Consider the following 22,406-nt stretch of genomic DNA (forward strand, 5'->3'; position numbering starts at 1 on the left):
TCCTAACTGTTTTTGAGTTATTAAACAAAATCTTTTGAGGACTACTGGCCCTTAATTTAAGAGACCAGCCCTTTTTTATTGGTGTCAAATGAAAGCCCTTAACATTATGCACAACTTTTGTTCTATATGTAATTAGGAAATATTTCAAACTAAAAAGTTACGAAGCTAAAACATGAGAAAAATTTTGCTATTTTTAACACATAGATTTCAATTGATTAATTCGAGTGGAATAATTGGAAGAAACTAAAATCCAAAAATCATAGGACAATATTCAAAGTGTCAATAATAAAGATTTTTAACTATAAATTATTTGCTACGGACCATTTCGGAGCCTTTGTCTGGAAACTAACGCCCCTAAAATTTTAGAAAAAGGGGAATAACTCAAAACCGGAAGTTGTGATTTCAATTTTTTTTGTGCTCTAAAAACCTAATTAAATTTACAATATACCCTGAAAATTTGAATGAAATCAGATGACAAACAAAAAAGTTATTGGGGATTTAAAAACATCTAGAAGAAGAAAAATAATAATGAAGAAGAACCATCAGAATCAGTACAAGGTCTTCCGTTGGAAACGGAAGACCTTAAATACAAATCAGAATTTGCATTAACGTTACACCACAATCCAGATCCTATAACTATAATTATAATTTTGATACAGTTATGTAATGCAATCACACAACCAAATTTAAATGAATGAGCAGCTCGCGTGATATTTTTCACAATGATTTCTTTCAGCAAAGTTCTTGTGAGTATTTCACAAAATAATTTGTCATTTTCCCAAACGTTAGATTCATTCTAATTAATCATTTGTTTATTTACGTAAATGTCATTTCAATCAAATTGGTTTTTGAGTCCATGAATATAATCTTTACATTCTTCACACGTATTTTACGTGAGGGAAATCGAACGTTATTAATGTTAGTCACGATTGCCTTTGACAAGTTAAACGAACATTTTATAATAATAGCGGAAGCAAAATTGTGATATAAAGGCTGGTATTTATAATATGTATCGTAATATGTATTGTAATCATGGGCAAAAATATCTATTTAATTTTAAAACATCATTAAACAAAACATAGGCTATATATACGGGAATACTTATGTTTACACATCAAAAAATCTGTACTAATTTCATACCCAGAAGAAAACAATATTACAAAGAAGTTGAAGAACACTCCACAAGGATAAATTGCATTTCGCTGGCAAATGTCATAGGAGTCTTCAAACTAATATATATCTAATTTAACTTTAAAAACTGAATATATTTGAAAAAACCCATTGTTTGCTAAAGATGTACGTATATTTTCAGTATATTGATATCCGAATAACCAGGAATATTAAATTTGTGCTTTGGATGGTTTCATATTCTAAATATTTTCAGTAAGCACATTTTCCGGTTTGGCTTTTTCAAAGTTCTTTAATGTTCTTCCTTTAAACTACTCATTATTTGCCCTAGATGAATAATGTGAAGAAATAAAACTGCAGTATTGCATGATATAATGATCGTTATGATTATTAACCCTATTTTAGACCTAACAGAGCGAATTAATTTATTGAACCTCAATTAAATGACCGTAAATCCATAGTTTATACTACACAAGTGTATCATAGAAAGATTGCAACGGAGTTAAACCTATGCTTTGACTTTTCTTCATAGGACCTTGAAATACATATGATTAAACTGGAGCATATACCTAAATTTAAAAGCTTGGTATTCTTATATTCTAAAATTAACTATTGTTTATTATGTATGACACCGAGTGTAAGTGGCATTTTCTCTAGGAATCACAAACCCAGGTCATAAACAAGGCGCCTTAAATATATTGACATTAGATAACCTTTCCCTGGCTGCTGGCTTTCCCACCTTCCTGTGGTTCTGTAACTGACTGAGGCCCACCCTTTTTACCATCTAAGCTCATATATGAGTGAAGAAAATCAGAAGAAGTCCTCTGGGAAAATACATACGATTTGACATTGAACCCTGAAAACCCTTGAAACCGGCATTTGTACTAATAAATCATAAATTTGCCTTTTTATATAGACACTATTAAGGTGACAGGAAATATTTTATATTTGGTCGAGGATATGTTAAGCAGATAGTGCTCATATATGTGATCTAATTTTTCAGTGCATTTTTGGGAGTTGATTTTAATCAACTCTCCTATGCAGTTACTCAGACAAACCGAAAGTGAAACAGTGTTTGGACCTAACCACAAATCATTGCTGCTGACAAGACTTAGTTCTTGAAAATAATTGATAAATTCGATGTAATGTGTATGCTAAAGCATTGTTTTTCAAGGAAACTTATTTCTAAATACCTTGAATATAGTCAGATTTTATATGGTACGAACAATTTAAATATTTTTAGTAGTCGTATGTATTTTCAACGCAAGAGTTCAATATAGTCTCGTTCAACTCGACGGTCGGCTGTCTCCGTAAATCCTTGTCGGAGATTTACGGTGTCAGCCGAGCGTTTGCTTGAACGAGACTAGAGTTCAATATTGCTTGGATCCATACAATTTTCGAGAAGTATTTCTATTACTGAAACATAGTTTGATTGAATAAATTTTATCTTTAAATATTATTTAACATTATTCATACGGGCAGGGGGGTTTCTACATTCTTGTCGAAACAGTCCAAAAATTCATATTATAAAAATGTGCGTAATTCAAATTAGAAAACACATGTACTTGTCATGCAAAATAACATATCATTGATTTCAAAATAATAAACATCGACAAAATTAACTCCCGTCAGTTCTTCAGTACTTTGATTCGAATTGGTTTACATGCAGGGGACACATGGTCCTGACTCATGAGAATTTTTAAACCTTTCCGAATAAAACAAGTACAACTTTCATATACATATATATATAAGCACTATATAGAATAGCCAGGGACGGTCTCAATATTTACTGTAAAAAACGTCCATTTTTCACATGTTCACTGGTCCAGCACCACGCTCCAGTCCCGAGCAACTGCCATGAACTACCGTTGGATTTGTAGCTTAACGTCAACCCATGCAAATAATCACCAAAACAACTAAGGGAAGGGGGTGCAATCACCTTCTTTATGATAGACATTTCGTGTTCTGAACCCATCCTACTTTACAAGCACACAGCTGAAAGTGAAAATTCTGGACACAATTTTGCATTTTCATTCCATATCTGATTAAAAGTGTTATCAGTATTAAAGTGTTATATTTGAATGAAATGAAAATGAGCCCCTCTATCCACAAACTGATTGCAAAAAATATTCTAGCAATTCAAACCCTAAAAAAAACCCCAGCCAAACCTCAGGTTCTCCCTTTATTTTACTTTTGGCTGGGTATTTCGTTCGAAACTACCCCCCCCCCCCCCCCTGCTACCTTACATCAAAAGAAAATATAGATTGCATCATATGTGTTGTAGATACATTTTTTTTCTTTTTAAAGTTGGATACCACACTTGGAAAAGTCACTCAAATAAACAGAAAATTATTTGATTTTAAGAAAATCATATAAATGATACAATGATAAATAAACTGTATTGATGGCAAATTTATATTTTGGTGATAAAAACAAATAGCTAAAAAAAATCAATTTAGTAAGTAACAACAAAAGCTCCTGTGGGATTCGAACTCGAGATGTACGGACTCTGCTTTGCAATAAGTTACATGTTGCCGTCGATAAAATCCTTTTAATGAAACGAAATGTCGTTTCGATCAAATGTCAGCTATTTGTTATGATGTGTTATTTTACGTTAATTCGAGGTTTAGAATAATTTGTACCATATGACTAAGTATCAAGGCAGTTTGATATATAATCAATATCTATCTATCTATCTATCTATCTATCTATCTATCTATCTATCTATCCGTCCGTCCGTCCGTCTGTCTGTCTTATTTCTGCTTATACGTACAATGCCTGAAGCTGTGGCAACTTCTCAAATACGATGCTTTCAATGCTGGTTATCATGTTGTTATCCAAATACCTTGAAGATAAAATATTAACATCAAATAATAACAAATATAAAAACTTTAAATTAATAACAACTAATTATTTATAAAGGCCCTGACACACCTAGCTTCGTCCCCACGGCGTGTTCACGATGAGTCTCCGCCGCGCGCTCATGGCGTGCTAGGAGATTTTACCGCGCGTCCACGACGTGCTTTGCGCGTTGACTGCGTGCAACAGACTCTCTTTACTTCTTGGTAGGTTAATATTAATTTGTACAATTGTATGGGAAACAAGCAAGAATTTACAACTAGTAAACAAATGATTAAAAAATTGTTTTGATTTTATGAAAAGGTACATTGTAATTGATACATAGTTAGTTCTAAACAAATTGTGAAGGACTAGGATTAAACTCTTAGTAATCAGGTCCACAAAAAAGATCCGTTATTAGTTGTTAGAAAACATAGAAAAGATTTGAAAACATCAGAACCAAATGGCATGAATTCCCTCTACGTTCATTGATAGGTCTTGAAATATTAGCAAATGCTACTTTTTACATAGTGATCTACATCCAGTTTGATAATTATTGCATCGCTTGCTATTGTACAACAGCCATTTTTCGAGTTTTCGTGGTCTTGATGACAACGCACTAGAAACGCCGTGAGAGTGCGGTATAAACGCAAAAGAAACGTCACGAGAGCGCGATGAACACAGCAACAGCTCTTCGGGGTCGCTGTGTGAACGCAGCCAAACGGAAAACAACTTGTTCAAACGCTGTGGATGCGCGTTGAGATGCGTTAGAGATGCAGTGAGGTCCCAAAGGAATCCGTGAGGTCTCCGCGCAAGCGCAATTGACTTATCACTGTGTCTACACGGCGATTAGCTGCGTTCCTTAAGCGCGCCGACGGACCGACGGAGCTCTTGTGGCGCTGTCGGAGATCTTACGGCGCTGTCACGGCGATCTCACTACGCTCCTACGGCGTGTTTATCAGAACGCCGAGCCACTGCGCGTACTTTGTGCATGTTCAAAGTGCGCGCCGTCGTATGGCGTTCGTCAATGTTCAAGGCGATGCTTCTGCGACGGACAAAGATGCCGTTGTGTTCTTACGGCGCTATAGGAGACTCTACTGCGTTTACCTTGGCGTTTTACATTATTTAAGGACGCAGCAGTATTGCCTCGAGGACGCAGCTCCGGTGTAACAGGGGTTTTAATATAAGGTAGATACTGGTGTCAACTACAATGGGAACATGAATAGTAGATGTTAGTTTAGAAATAAGATTACATTAAACCTTTCAACATCGTGAAAACATCGGGGTCAATTAAGCTATGACCATCAAGAGTCGCACTTATTTTGTTTAAATAATGTTAAAAAAATAACATGTTAATTTGCCCCTTATTCTGATTTGAATAGGTGCTGACTTGAAGATATGTTTGCTGAAAAAATACAATTGTTATCATGTCACAATCTGCTGTATTCTATCATATTTGTATGAGTTTAAGTTTCACATAGTATTAAATGTTTTTTGTCAACATTTTTTTGTTGAATCATATTTTCCCGGTACATGAAATTTAAGCTTTAGTTGTGTTTTTTTAACGGAACTATAGTATAAATGTGTAAATTAATTAATTAATTGTAAAATACAGATTCTTTCCTACACGTTCGTCTTACATAAACAGAAAAAAAGATAAAATTCCGATGATATTGATTTAGAAGGTATATAATATATTCCTACGTACTGGCCATGAGGACACTAGCAAGTAAATTGTCCCTATTGATTAGTCCGAAAAGTAGAAAAATAGGTATTTCGTTATACTAAGGAATACGTTATTTGTCAACGCCGCAGAGTTTGCTGATGGTGAACAAATTTGAGTTAACTGACCGGATAAAACCAGGAGTGTAACGGTGGGAATCTCTAATGCTGCTGGTAAATAGTTTTTTATGACTATTAACCATTTGCAAATAGAATGGAAACTATTTCACGGTTAGATAACAATGATTGTTCATTTCTCGCCATTGTGCACAGAAAAAAGACAGAAGGATATACTAATCCTCACTATATGTTTTCAATGCTACGACTTGCTGTCACTGCATTACTTTCTACCAATCAACAAAACGGCAATTATTACTAGTCAACATCAAAGTACTGAAGTACTGAAAGCCGGGCTCTTTTGCTGTGTTTTTATGCCTATTGTGTAGTAAAGACTGAAAATCTCTCTCTCTCTCTCTCTCTCTCTCTCTCTCATGCTTTTAATGTCGGCAAAGCATCAGAGAGCGACCAAATTTTGTAAGCGGCTATTAACAGAAAATATGTCTGTCTAGTAGAAGTTAAAAAATTCAACAGTTGCTGCCTTGAATTTTGCTACGAGCATTATATATTGAATCCCCATGTCTTCATCGCGCAGCAAAGTAGTTCATGGAAATTCATGCGCATTGTATGTGTCCGAAATGCATAGTAATGTTTTAAAAACACGTGATTAATAAGAAAACTAAAAAAGATAGACAATTCATTCGAATTTTAAAAAAAAGAAACTAAATGCCAACACTTTTGACAAAACGTGGTTCTTTGTGTAACTATTTGGTATAGCGGAAGCTTTACCTTGACGCTGTTTGGTTTTTTGTTTACTTGTGCTATTTATAGTAACATTGGCGATTGGCCTGCCTATAGCCTGGACTCTGCTTTAAGCAGAGCCCGGCTAAAAATAGTGATTGTTTCTTATTCCATTTGCACAATATTTTAGAATAAATGTAAATCATTTTTTTAATTACACATATTTTATCTGTAAATTTTTGTGTAACATCATCATTACTTGCTTTTCAAAATGATATATTTTAATTTAGATAAAGCGTTACTGTACCAAAGAAATAAACCACATTTAAACATATATTTGGCTGGTTAGGCCTGAATCTACCAAATCTGAAACTAACCCTTACCCTATCCCTGACAGCCTCAAAAGCTAATAGAGGAAGACGAAAGCTGTTCAAAAACTTGCTGCGGTTTTCTTATTTATATAAAAAAATTGTGAAATTAAAAAGTATTTGGAACAAATGATAAAACATTAATATTCTATGGGAAATTTATGTCCTATTAACCGTTTGCAATTATGTTCTGCATATGTTACGTCATGTCTTTGAAGAATAGTTCATTAATACAACCTAATAGTGAAAATTAAACTGATTGATTATCATAATTTATTATGTGTTCTGCTTTCCCGAGGACTATCAAGAAATAAATTTATTTCACCGGAAGCAACGATCTTTAAAAAACTTGTAAAAATGGCGTTCCATCTCGTCCAACTTAACATAGTCGAAGCCAAACAATTTTCATTTTCACCTTTCAAAATGTCTTTGAAAATCTTTGCTGCACCCTTGTTTACTTATGTTTTTTTTTTCTGCTATTCAATTTTAAATGTGTTCTCTCTTTTCCTCGCAGATATCTCAGCAATTTTGGACGATGCCGTTTTATTCCGCTCCAGACATAACAATGGGACTTCTAATTGAAGGACACTTACTCAAACTTAAAGTAGTTTTGACGAGCAATTACGCCAAATATTCTAAGAACTTATGGAATGCGGTTTCTGCATTGAATAGTATGAAATGTCGAAATAAGTAGGCGAAGCGTCGCCCAAAGATGGTAAAATTTGTTTAGTGCGAATACGGTTATAGAAAAAGCTCAGTTGTTGCGAAGTTTTTTATAAGTCCCCGCTAAAATACTTAACACATCTTTGCAAAATTTTACGCTTCCAGTAAAACTCGTTTAGTACGAACACGTATTAAGCGAAATCTCGGATATAGCGAAGTTTTTTTTTAAAAGTCCCCGGTAAAACATTTCACAAATCTTTGCAAAATTTTACGGTTAAAACGAATTCGGATATAACGAATTTATGAATATAGCGAACTGATATTTAGTCCTGTAGAGGCGAATGATAACGGAATTGAACACTTTCATAACGAATGTCTTTACAGTTTAAAAAGTTTGCACTACCATTTAGCATAATAGTTTAATTGTTTTCACTTTTATTCTTAAATTCACAATCTGATTATTAATGTATCAAAAGAATGTAATTTCAAAGACTCGATTAACAAAAAATGTAGTCTGGTGATAGAAAACATGTATTTTGTGAATTCGCTAAAGTTATTATTACGAAACCGTTATACGGATAAAACGATTAACAGATATAACGAAGTAAACCCATTGGTCCCAAGGATTTTCTTATAAACGAGTTTTACTGTAATAATTCTCGCCATACGGATAAAGAGATATATCTGGCAGTCTTGTGCCATGTTTTAACCAATGAAAGTGTGACATTTCAGCCCGAGGGAAAGCAAAAGATGATTTGACTCTGGCAAAAACATGGATCTACATTTCTGCCGTCGAAAGATGAAAGTAAACTTTGTAATTAAATATACTGACAGATTGACAGCTCTTGTTCTATAAAAAAAGTTAAATAATCACGTATTAGATAATAAAAAACAACAATGTACACCTATAATAAAAGCAATGCATTTAAGATAGATGCATTCATTTTTTGTAGTGAAGCTTTTGTTCGAGGACTACTGAGTTAATAAACTGTACTGTATTTTTCTAATAAACTTTTCCGATTGAAATGTGTGCAATATAAACTGGTAATAAATCTAAGAACTTTAAAGAGACAATCAAATAAAGTGTCCCCCGAACGGAAGATGTACTCTATTGTGGTGAAAATGAATGTAAAAAGCTTCAAGAGTTTCCAACTGTCTTCAGTGACAAAAACAGGAACACGGGAGCAGATTTATGGCCAGCGGCGCTGCAGTCCAAACATATGGCGAGGTCCGTAACCTCTACAAAAAATATGTTTTTAACCTAAACATGCACAAGCGAATCATCGCATCCATGTATATCGCTTCCGGGATAAGGGCGGAGAGTTGATCAAAGGCTCAATAGATGATGGGGAATTCGGCGCAAGGAGGAACTTATTAAAGTTTATGGAAGAACGGGGATTTGAAAACATCGCATGCGTAGTTACAAGGTGGTACGGTGGTGAGATTCTCGGAATGGCATACATTGGCCAGATGAGGGAGGTGGTAGACCAAGTCTCACAGAAACTCGAGAAATAAACGGTAACCATTTCTGAACTATAACTTCCGTCCATGATGCGAGTACCGACTTTAATGTTAGTGTGTCTAACATAAATTCCGGTACGTGATACCATAACGTTGTAAGTTGTCTTATATACATAGGGTTGGGGAAATTCTTTCAAAGCCTTTTTCTGTCGATAAGGCTTTGATATTTAAAGATGTTCAGTGTCATTTTTTGTTACTATCCTGTCTTAGCATGAATATGAGAGTGAGTGATAACAAATGTACAGAGATGAACGTCTGTATACTTTGTTTGCCCTTCTCCGTCTAATATGCCTTTCTACTGTTTACTTTCTCGTATAGCACTATAATTAACCAATTACCATTTTTTCATTCTTGTAACATAAATGGTAAATGAAAATGGATGAGTACCGAGAAACACTGTTAAGTCGCAAACGGCCGACTCTTTGATTGTTACGAGAATCTCATATCACGTGATCAAAGGGTATAAATACGAGATGCCGTGAGTCTGCAGATTCGCAGTGTAGACGCTGAGGTGGATACTTCTAGGTAAGCTTACTGTTCGTGTGTCAATATTACTCAGCGATTTGCAGAACAATAAATAAATACTGGCGTATTGAAGCAACTTGTCGTCGTAAGCGTTGCTTGTTAGATTAAGCGGGAAGACATTTGTTATCAGTAACAAGGGTGCTTCGTGGGGTCGCTTTAAAGTGACCGATAGAAGTGACGGGTTGTTTGAAGCGACCAATAAAATCGACGAGTCGCTTGGAGTGACTGTTAGAAGCGACGGGGTGCGTCGGAGCGACGCATAGAGTTCGGCTAGAACCCATACATTCACATATTCATATTTAATTGAGTTTTAAATCAATAAACGCTAGGAAAGCGACAAGGAAACTTATTATATATTGTAAACAATTATCATAAAAATCAAACACCTCAGCAAGGTATCTGAGGGGACCCGTAATAAATGTTAGCGTGTTTAGGCAGACACGTTACATTCTTATGAGTGTGTCTTTGCTTTCAACTAAAGAGGTCTTTAGGGTTGAGAAAAGAGAAGGGATATGTTTAACTTTTTAAAACAGAAACAAAAAAAACTTAATTCTGATTGTAACGCGGCATTTGATTACGTAGAAAAATTTAGTTAAATTTGTATAACATGGTTTGTACGTCACAAGACACGTCACAATGCACCAACGTCAAAAACGTAATTATCCACTGGACGTTACATTTGAATTTTGAACAGATTAATATTATTTGTAAAGGTAAAACGGACTCAATTTGCACATCAAAATACAGAAAGTTAAATTATAAGGAATATATTCAATATTTACCCAATTTGTACTCGTATAACCTGGGTTGGAGCAATTTCCGCTTTTTTATAATCTGCTTCCACAGGATGAATGACCATCTTTAAGTCCTCCTTAAAGATAGCTTAAAGGTGTTTAAAGGTAGCTTAAAGACGATCTTTAAGCCACCTTTAAGCTACCTTTAAGCTATATATATTGCTTAAAGGTGGCTTAAAGAAAACGTAAAGATGGCTTAAAGGCAGCTTAAAGACTATCTTTAAGCCACCTTTAAGCCACCTTTAAGGACAACTTATAGGTCCTTAATGTCCAAACTTCTTTAAGCCACCTTTAAGCCACCTTTAAGCTACCTTTAAGCCACCTTTAAGCCATTAAAAAAAATTAATTTAATATTGTGCTTAATTTCCAACAAAATGTATTAACTTTATAAAAGAAAAGGTATTAAAACGGTTTTTGTTATAGAAAGAAAAATGAAAAAAAAAACACATAAAAAAAAAACCGGCCACGGCGAGATTTGAACCCGGGACCCTTAGTTTACTAGCATCACCACACTTCCTCTGCGCCACGGCAACATACATTTATAAGAGCGTTTTTATATCCTATATATCAGTGGATATTGAATCACTGTATTGAATGTGTTTACTTGAAAAGATTTTGACAAACCATTCAGTTTGTAACAATCAATTATATCTAATTTATAAATTACATGCATGCATGTATTTAGAATGAAATACGGAACTTGGTCTTCAGTGAACAAAAATATATTATACCTAAATGGAAACCGTTAGGTTTACTATAGTAGGCTTTCTTACATGTAGTTAATAAATTTAAACCGAGTAGATATACGTTCATCTTATTTATAGCTATAAAAATGTAAGAAAGAAAATGAAATCATTTCTTTTATTAAATGCATTGATACTATTAGGGCATTTGTTCAATTTCCCGCAATTTCCCGGTTTTCATGATCGCGGCGCCGTTCCAATATGTTTAAATATTTACATGTAATTGTATGTACATGATTTAATTATAAACTATCAATTCTATAACAAACAAAATTACCAATTACCGGTGACGTATTTACTGCATGTGGCAATTGCAAATGACTTATACATACAATTGTATGATGTGCCAGGCCGGGTATATTTGACATATTTACCCTTATACATATATTTAAATAATCAACCCCTATTTATGATCACCGGTACATTAATTATTTAGCCTCAAGATTTTACTCTTACATACATGTATCGTTAATTTGTAGACGTAACATCTTTGAAACCCAGAGCTAGGAAATAATACTTTGAAAATAAATTACAAATGTAAATTAACTTTTATTCATTAGACTTATCGTATACTCGTACATACTAAGATTCAACGCCCTTAGAAACCCTGACGTGCACCTGGACGACACACCTGTTGTGTATATCTTGTATATTCTGTGTTAGTTACAGGGGTTTTCTTAAGTTGGACAAACAATAGACTCTAATTAGATATACACAAACGAACAAAACTATGTCTAGACAAACAAAGCAGTAATATCCTGCCCGATATAACAAAGGCAGTTGAGAGTCTTTTCATCTTTAACATGTATCTAGCAGATCTAGAGTTAGAAATAATGAAAATTGAAAAAAAAAATACAAACCTTCAACCGATTAACAAATTAAATCATGCATTTTTGGTTCATTATCTTTATTTTGTTTAATAACCGGATGAACTGAGAGAGAGAGAGAGAGAGAGAGAGAGAGAGAGAGAGAGAGAGAGAGAGAGAGAGAGAGAGAGAGAGAGAGAGAGAGAGATTTTGTTCACCGATTAATTTATAATAGGAAACAAACATACTTTAATAAGTTTTATGCACATATTAAGATACAGAGACTGCGCTCATCCCTACAATAATTTTGAAACCCCCAAAAAATTATAAAGAATTTTATAACGGCAATCTGTGTCCATCGGAGCGGTGCTGATGATAGCGATCTGTGTTTAATGTAGCGACGATTAAAACCGCCTGGAACCCCCCCCCCCCCTTCCTTGGAAATTATATTATCACTCGGATGACCCCCTCCCATCTCTATAAAAGAGCTTTTGCATTTAACATATGTTTTTATTGTTCAGCTTGATCAATATTGACTTAAAGGCCACTTAAAGACAGTGTAAAGGCAGTGTAAAGAGAGCGTAAATGCCACTTAAAGATGCTTAAAGGTGGCTTAAAGGTGGCTTAAAGGTGGCTTAAAGGTAGCTTAAAGAAGTTTGGACATTAAGGACCTATAAGCACTTGCTTAAAGGTGACTTAAAGGCGGCTTAAAGGTTGTATAGCCTTTAAGCTCCTTTAAGTCGCCTTTAAGCCACCTTTAAGGACTTGCTTAAAGATGGTTTTTCGTCCTGTGTTCGCGGATTATAAAGCGTAAATTGCCCTTACCCAGGTTATACTCTTAGAGCTTGGTTAGACATTGAGTTCATTTCTTAAGGATTATTTTTTTTTACAAGATATACATTTCACTGAGGATGATGTAAATATAGTTAAATCGATGTGGGGATTTGAAATTGTTATAAGCCCAGGCAGAACTGACTCCAGAGGGGTAGATATTTTATTCAATAATAATTTTGATTATGAAATATTACAGACAACATCTGATGAAATAAGAAATCAATTTTTAATTGATTTTAATTTGGTTCAAGATACTTCTTTAGATTACAATAATTAGTAACACATAGGAAACCCCAAAGCCAGAAAAGTGTTACTTAACTTAAAAGAAAAATTAAATTTGAAAGACCCATGAAGAAATCAATATGAGATTCTAAAATGATAAACATGGTTCGGTCTATAAAGTAAAAAAGGTAGAATAGATTTCTTTTTAGTGTCATCTCAACTACTAAATTTTGTTCATAACACAAGCATATAAATAGAATACTTATTGATATTGTTTTATCAAACTTTGAAAAAGGGAAGGATTCTGGAAATTCAATAACTCTCTTTCAAAAGATAAGGAATACATAGATGGGGTAAACAAAGTTATAGCATCTTTAAAATAACAGTACACAGAAACACCAAACTCACAAAAAGCTACAGAACACATACCAGATTTAAATATCCACCTTAATATTGATTATCAGTCATACTATGAGCAGATTTTGCAACAGATAAGAGGATATACCATAAAATATAGCTCTAGAAAAAAAGAAATAAGATAAATAGACAAAAAGAAATGGAAACAAGAATTAATAATTTGAGCTTGGATGAAAATGTAAAAATAATAATGAATATACTCTTTTGCAAAATGAATTAGAATCTATTAGAAAAGAATATATGAAGGACTTACTAGTAAAAACATATGCTAAATGGATTGAGGAAGGTGAGAAAACAACAAAATATTTCCTTGCACACGAAAAAAGAAATTACATTAATAAAACAGTATCCAACCTCATAGACAATAATGGGATTACAGTTCAACTCCACAAGAAATACTTCAAGAAACTGAAACCTTTTATCAGACATTATACAGCAATAAAGATAATGAGTTATGCTCCGTTAATCTAGAAAACATCGTTGATAAGCACTAAGTTAATAAACTAAACAATACCACGGTTGAAAAACTAGAAGGAAAAATTACTTATATAGTAGCACTAAACGCTATCAAAAATATGAAAAATGATACATCACCAGGCCCAGATGGCTTTACCGCAGAATTCTATAAATTTTTCTGGAAAGATATTTCTCATTTTTGGCTTATGTCAGCCAATGAAGGCTTTGAAAAGAGTATGTTGTCTACTACCCAAAAACTAGGACTTATATCAGTTATACCAAAGGAAGACCAATGTAGGGAATACTTAAAAAACTGGAGACCAATATCACTTTTAAATGTATCTTATAAACTTATATCAGCAAATAGATTAAAACAAGTATTAAATCATATCATAAATGAAAACCAAAAAGGATTCTTAAAAGGCAGATTTATTAAGGAAAATACTCGTTTTGTATATGATATTATTCAAGAATTAAATATAATGCAAATACCAGTAGTGCGTTTACTTATAGACTTTGAAAAAGCATTTGACTCTATCTCGTGGTCTTGTATGTATAAATCATTAAAACATATTAACCTTGGCCCCAATATTATTAGATGGATAGAAAAAATTATACAGATGCTAAACTATGTGTAATTCAGAATGGATTTTTTTTTCAGAATTGTTTAATATCGGGCGTGGGTGTCGGCAAGGTGATCCCATTTTGCCCTATTTATTTATTTTATGTGTAGAAATAATGGGCATCATAATAAGAAAAGTAGAATTATTAAAGGTATACATATACAAAAGAATACTGTTTGTTTCAATATGCGGATGATACAGTGATGTTTTAGATGGAAAAGTTTAAAAGCAATTAGAATTGCTCTTCCAATTTTTTAAAATATTCAGGATTAAAACCTAACTTTGGAAAAACAAAGGCAATTTAGATCAAAATATGCAAGTAGTGAAATTTTATGTCCAAACTTTAAAATTAAATAGACTTACAACGATTTCAATGTATGAGGAATCAAATTTAACCTAAGTCTTACTAATAATACAGAAATTAACTTTGAACCAAAACTTGCATCAATTATCAAGAAATAAATAACTGGAATAAAAGACAGTTGACTCCTTTAGGAAAAATAACTGCAACAGTCATTAAATCACTTTTATTACCCAAATTGACCCATCTGTTTATAATTTTGCCTACATTCTCTTAACAGTGAATAACAAAACTTGAAAAGCTATTTTTTCAATTTATTTGGAATGGAAAAAATGATAAGGTATCAAGAACAATATTAGATCAGAAATATACTGATGGGGGACTCAAAATGGTATACTCAGAATCATATATCAAATAACTCAACTTATCGTGGTTCAGAAGAATTTTACAATCTACAGATGATCTACTGAATAGTCTTTTTAGTGTACTTACAAAAAGCACAGTCTCAAAATATTTGCAAATGGGATCTGATTACTCAAGATATATTTCAAAAAATATTCTTAACTTTTTTTTAGAAAGAATCATTACTGGCTTTTAGTGAATACATTGACATAGTACAAAAATCATCAAATATACAACAGACCCCAGTGTGGTTTAAACCCTAGATAAAAATGGATAGAAAATCAATATTTTTTGAAATACTGTACAAAGAGGCTTATTTATGCATCTGACTTTTTCAATGAAGATTGAAAGTTTATCCAGCTCAATGATTTCAATGTAAATTAACCATTCACCATTATACTTGGACTTAACTTAAAAGAGTCATTTGTTTATTTGTGAACAATGTTAATAAATGGGATAATACGTTGCCAAGATACATTTCTAATCTTATCAAAAGCAATGAAGATGTATATAATGAGTTTATAAGTAACTATAATACATGTACTATTATCAAACATGAAGAAAAATGGAAAAGTTATTTAACCTTGATGACTCATTCAGTTGGAAAGCAATATAAAATACACTTTTTAAATGCACAAAAGACAGCAAGCTGCTAGGGCCGGAATATAGAATACTTCACCGAATTCTAGAAACTGATATGTATCTATTCAATTGTAAAATAACTAACAACAACAAATGTTATTTATGCACAACTGAGTCTGAGTCAATTAAACATTTGTTGTTTTTTTTTTAACTGTAATAAGAGTAAACAACTGTAGATGCAGTTGGAATACTTTATATCAGTCTATTGTCACTTCAATGTCCATTTTTCATTGTGTGAAATCATGTTTGGTTATACAAAAGAAAAAAAATGATATTATTATTTATTGATTTTGTTAACAAAAAACATATTTTACAAATCAAGAAAAATACTTTTTATCAATGAACTCAAAAATTCAATATATTCATGTTATTTGATAGAGAAAACAATATATGCTTCTCAATGACGTTAGATAAATTCATTATAAGATGGAGTATGCTTGATAACTGTATTACAGAACTTGAAAAATGTATTGGTCTTTACTTAGTTACTTATCTTTGTTCAATTTTTCTCCTTAATTTACCATCCGAACTTAATTGAAATATGTTCAAAATGATAACTACTCGTGTATACTTTTCTAGACTTTGTACATTTTGAATGTGTGTGTAAGTGCATGAGTGTGTATATGTTTGTCTTTGTCTCTTCATGTTTTGTACAATAATTAATAAAATGTGAAAAAAGTGAACGAAGAATTGGGACGTCTTTCATTTTTTCCATACCGATCATGAATCTCTTACTTCAATCGTTCGCTTACAAAGAAGAACCATTTTTTTTCAAATTTTATTGTCATTTTCAAAATTATTACAAATAATCAAAGAAACAAAGTAAATTTTTATTGGCACTCACACACTCTTTCATACACTTGCACACATAACTATCAGAAACATTTTAACTGTTTACATGAAAATTACAGTTCAAAAATATTTTTCCAGTTTGGCCATTGTTTGTCAAATTTTACAATTTCTATATAATTCTATACAATTTCTTCATAAATATTCTAATTCTATTTGTAGTTTTACAATAGATATGCATGCTGAGTTTATTCCATAAGGGCAGTATTTCTAAACATTTCATAAATACATGTGGAATTGATTCTACATCTTCTTTGCTAAAAGAGCAACAATCATCAGTGCTTACATTATTTTTTAAGATGGTATTTTGTAGGCAACATTCTGAAAAGAATTCTGTACTGAAGCCACTGTACTGAGGAATCAGCACTTGTTTAAAAACATACTTTAAAGAACTCTTTAACTGAAATATTAATTTTCAGTTGCATGGATAATTAAGTGTTCCATTTCTGAATGGCATTTTGTATAATGTCTTTACTATTAATATGATTGTTTTTGAACATTTTTCAAACAATAAAACATAACCAAAGTAAAATGGAATGAATGGATAGTGATCTTTTAAACATCATATCTTTTTATAGAATGAGATCTAAGGAAACTAGATATTGCATTAATGACACTATTGTAGAGCACTGTACATATATTAGACAGTTTATAATTTTGTACAAAATTACTCTGTTTCAAAAACTGACCATCTTCATCTTGAAAATCACCTATAGTTTTAATACCATGTTTATACCAGTTATAGACAATGATAGGTTTATTACCAACACATATATTTGTATTGTTTCATACTGGAAAAGCACATACATTTGTTGTAGATACTGAATTGTCAATTGTTCTTAAAACTTTTAACCATGAGTGTAGAACATCTTTCCAAAAATTGTTGCAATGAATTATTATGTTTTGTACATATTTGTGACAAAAGTCTAACAAATGTTTTACCACTTGTTACCATGACTATCTAAAAAAATATCTATCAATAGTTTGTTATCTTTTGTTAACCTCTTGATCCAAGAACATTTTAATGACACTAAAAAATCGTTAATATCCAACATTTTAATACCACCTTTTAAGTAGTCTTGAGTAATCTTTTAGTTGTCTTTTGACTTCATCTATTTTTGAATTCCATATAAATTCATAAAAAAGATTGTTTAGGGAAGAAATGATATCTTTATCTGGACTTGGTAAGGAAAAAAAAGATGATTGAGTTTTGTAATGTTTTAACTGCAGTAACTCGACCAAAAGGAGTAAGAACTCTCCTTTTTCCACTGTTGTATAAAAGCTTTGATTTTAGGTATTTGAACACTATAATTTAGACTAACAATTTTTCCTAACTCAACAGAGAATTCTATTCCCAGTAGATTGAAATGTGTACATCCCCACTCCAGTTTCCATCTTGTATGATGGTATACTTGTTTAGAGAACTTTTTTGAACCTATGAACAATTTTTGTTTTCGAATTGTTTATCTGCAGTCCTGAAAAAGTTGAGAAAAGAGCTATGGTATCAAGAGCAGCAAAAAGGGATTCTGAAGAACCATCAAGCACCAAGGTTGTGTCATAAGCATATTGGGATATTTTATGTTCTTTTCCATTGGCTACAATACCTCTAATATTTACATTTTGTTTAATGAGGATAGCTAAAATTTCTGCACAGACAATAAAAAGATATGGGGCAATCGATTCGCCTTGTCTTCAACCTCGATATATAGGAAATTGTTTAGATAGCACACGACACTGTAAAACAGAAGCTGTAATCTTGGTGTTAAGGATTTTTATCCAAGTGATTATGTTTTCACCAAAACCAAAAAATATTTTAAAACTTTGTAAATATTCCAGGAGATAGAATCAAAAGCATTTTCAAAGTAAACCAGGTATATTTTTGGACTCCGTGTAGGATAATAACTCATAGACAAACCTAGTATTTTCACCAATATATCGACCCTTAATGAAGCCAGATTGGGTTTCTGATATTAACAAATCTAAGAAGGATTCTATTCTATAACTAAGGCACCCTGTAATAAGTTTATAGAGAACATTCAAAAGAGTAATTGGGCGCCAGTTTTTTAAAAAATTGTCTAGGTTTGTCACCTTTCGGAAGACATGTAATGATTCCAAGTCTTTTCGATATAGGGAACTCCCTATTAGCAAATACATGATTAACAGATAAAACAATATGATTGTAGAACCATTTTTGGTCTATAAACCTGATGTGAATAAATGCGCATTTTTTTTCCAATGCGAAAGCAGTTAACATCAATCACAGCGTTAATATTTAACATAATACGTTTTTGACCATTGATAGAGTATATATAAAATAATTATTTTAAGTAATATCAATACTACCAGCACATTTATTCTAAAACGTTCATGATCGATTAAATTAAACAATTTTAACTTTCCTATTTATGAACCTTTTTCTTTTCATTTTACAGTATCGTTTTCTATTACTGCGGTTTCATCAATTTTCGTTGAATACCGATTTACGTGGATTTCGTTGTTAAGTTGATCCTCGAAATTAAATGTTCATTGAAGTGCAATTGCTATTATCATTTTGTATTGATAAGGTCATTGGCCACGAATGTACGTATCTTTGAAACTATGATTTTCACTTTATCCACGAAAATTGATACCCTTGAATATAAATGAATCCACAGTATAGAACGATATAATTCGTGTTACTCGGCAACACCAATCCAACAATTAAAACATAATTCACAAAGTAGCGAACATTCCTATTGCAGCAGGTGCTAAAAAAGGTAATGACTTTCAATATTGGACATAATTAGTCTGCCCCTATTTGCGACTATCTATTCTGCTAAATAGCTATTATAACCAGATACTTGACTGATATTATACTCCATTAAGATTGCTTGTAATTCAACCCTTTGAAATTGTAATGTAAGAATATATAGGTATTTTGATTTTGCCGGTTACAAATCCATTATAGTATTGATAAAATATTTTTAAACTAAATTAGATTGTCCCTGCCTTCTTAAGCTAACTACATCATAATATCTTCCCAGCGTTACGTATGATGTCAAAGGTACACCTGTACTCCCAGCAACCACCTCAGTCAATGATGAATTATATTAGATACACTGCTAAATTGTCTTAATAGCTATGTAATGAAATATTGTCTTATTTTTCTCAATACAACACATCTGGTTTGAAGGTTTTGTTGGAGGTTTGAAAAAATCAAAACAACATGATGTTTTGCTATTTCCTTTTATACTTTTTAGCATAAAAAAAGTAGGCATCTTATCGATATTAATGGTTTGATAGATATAGATAGTGTGTAATTATTTTAAAAAAGGAGAAATAATGAAAATTCATGGAAACATCTTACATTTTTTCTGTAATTTCTTTTTTAGATCTAGGTCACTCAGAGTTAGTATATCTGTATACTCTATCTATCAGAGGTCATTGACATTCCGCACTCCTAATAGTGCTCTTTTTTGTAGAGCTTTAAGAAGTTGAACTTTGTTTATATAAATCGCTTTTTTCCTGACTGCCGTGAAAAGCATATAAGAATCACTCCGTTGCACCAACAAAGAAACTCCATTAAAGAATCACCTGTCTTAACATAATAGCTACGATATTTTATGTTCAGAGCTTACAAAGTAGCTTTATCATTTTATTTAACATGCGGGACTCCCATGTCAGTCAGGAATATTCTTTTTGGTTCCTATATATAATAATGTGATTTCCCCAACGTCTGACTAAATGACACGCATAATGTGCGGCAGAACCCGCACTGACTGCATGAAGTACCGACAGGTCAGTATTTATCTGAAATTGCGTAACATTTTTTTGTTGTCATTGTTTGATCCAACCTCGTTTAAGACGTTAAAGACTTTTTTTACCTGGCGCTCTGTGTGTCGGCATAGATTGGTTGAATAACATATCTTAACATCAATTCTCTGTAAATACAAAAAAATAAGTGGACACGCACTATCATGGAATTGGATTTTATCTCTCTGACTTGAAAGAGTGTTCCATATAAAGACTCTATGTGGGTACATTTTTGACAATATATACTCAGTTTCAAAAACAACATCTTGAAACCTTTTGCTTATGGCCAACATGAAATAAAGAGTACCATCATGTAAATAACTGGTTGGCTCCCTAAATTGAAGGTTTGATCATGACGTTGGTTTGATTTTATAAGCAGGGAATCAATGTACATGTACACATAAATTGATTTAAGTGAAATGTGCAGATAACAATACCATCGGTTTGTGTTTTATAGATTTAGCTTATAAAAAAGTGAAACAGGCACACTAAATAGTATCAATTTAATTTGAAGCAGGTAATTGAAAGCTGGAATAAACATTTTTTTTAACAAAATGAGACCTTGGTTGAAAAAATAAAACCAAAATTGGATTGGATATATTCACTGCCTTTCATATACAATAAATTGAAGTTATCGCTTTTCCACAAAAAATCAATTGAAAGTTACCTTTCTTTGACTTTTCTGTATTGAAGTACAGAAAGACGTCACAACAACACGACCAAAGCAGATGTTCATCATGTTGGAAAAACATTGATCACATGGGGTGGAGAAAGCATGTGATTTAAGCTTTATTGTATTAAGAGTAAGTATCTAATGAATTGGTGAATATGAAATAAACGATGCTTCGCGTCGGTTGACAATGGTTTTCTCGGGGTGTCAATTTCAACTCTTACCCTCCCAAACAGGCACTATTTATCTAATAGCATATACACAAGTAAGCAACTTGCCCGAAGTACAGGTTAATATTTTTAACTAATATTGAGCCCTGTTAAGCCATATCTTATTCAGCTGCAGCTGTTAATTAGTGCAAACAACTATAGACTAAGATTCCAACTGAAAATAGCATTAATCAATATCACTTGAGATTTTAATTCGAAAAAAATATTCAGTCCATTTCAAACGTGCTTGTTTTGGTATTCTATGCAAAAACATACATGTATATGATTTTATTTAATGATCAATAATGTAATAGTTTGCTTTTTCAACATTGTAGAGGTTGAGGTAAATGATCAGAACAGTCCAGTGAATATCCAGACCAGCGAGACAGTCAGTTATGAAATTAAAATCATATATGTTGTTATCTTTTGAAGCAGTCAACCTATTTCATTGATGGAAATATCTAAAACAGAACTCCATGGTATCAGTATTTGTTAAGACCCATTTGATAGCTAGGGTTTCCTTACTTGGAGTTATCTGCCCTTTGCAAAAAATATAGAGAAACAATTCTTAAAGCCAAATTAAATTATCCTGATATATTTAATTTAACATATTTTGAAATATTAAATCAGTTTCTCATTTACTTAAGCAGAAAAAGAATTTTGAAAGGAGTTCTATGATCAAATTATTGTTAAAGATATTTCATAAATGTTCTTAGGGCAATGGCAAGAGGTCAAATTACCAAATTTTGGAAGTGAAATAAACCAAAATAAAAAGGTACACGCTCTGGTTTAAATAAATAATATTTTATATAAGTATGATGTTTTAAAATTGCAATCGATTTATTTTTTCTTTGTCTGCAATTTTTGAGAGACTTTTAAAGATACAGGGTGAAAATTGAAATATCAAAATTTAGAAATGGTGGCCATCTTTAAGCCACCAGCTTTAAAATAAACAAGGACATTGAGGTTTTCTTTCTTGCATTATGAACATCTATATTTGTACTATGTATATTATGTGTGGAATATCTTGAAAACTTAAACTTGTGCTGTGACTTTTTAATTAGCTTTTTTCCACTTTAAAAA

The 22,406-nt window shown here is 32.3% G+C and overlaps 1 protein-coding gene across 1 annotated transcript in view; it reads right to left on the minus strand.

The window, feature by feature from the left end:
• LOC128182853 (phospholipase A2 inhibitor-like) overlaps nucleotides 1-22,406 on the minus strand; it is a 309,453-nt gene that overhangs the window by 24,720 nt on the left and 262,327 nt on the right. The window contains exon 10 of the mRNA XM_052851613.1: nucleotides 3,902-3,973. Coding sequence (XP_052707573.1) covers nucleotides 3,902-3,973 — 72 coding nt within the window. The remainder of the gene's footprint in view (nucleotides 1-3,901; nucleotides 3,974-22,406) is intronic.

This window comes from Crassostrea angulata, chromosome 5 (genome assembly GCF_025612915.1).
Source record: "Crassostrea angulata isolate pt1a10 chromosome 5, ASM2561291v2, whole genome shotgun sequence".
In the NCBI taxonomy this organism is placed as follows: Eukaryota; Metazoa; Mollusca; class Bivalvia; order Ostreida; family Ostreidae; genus Magallana; species Magallana angulata.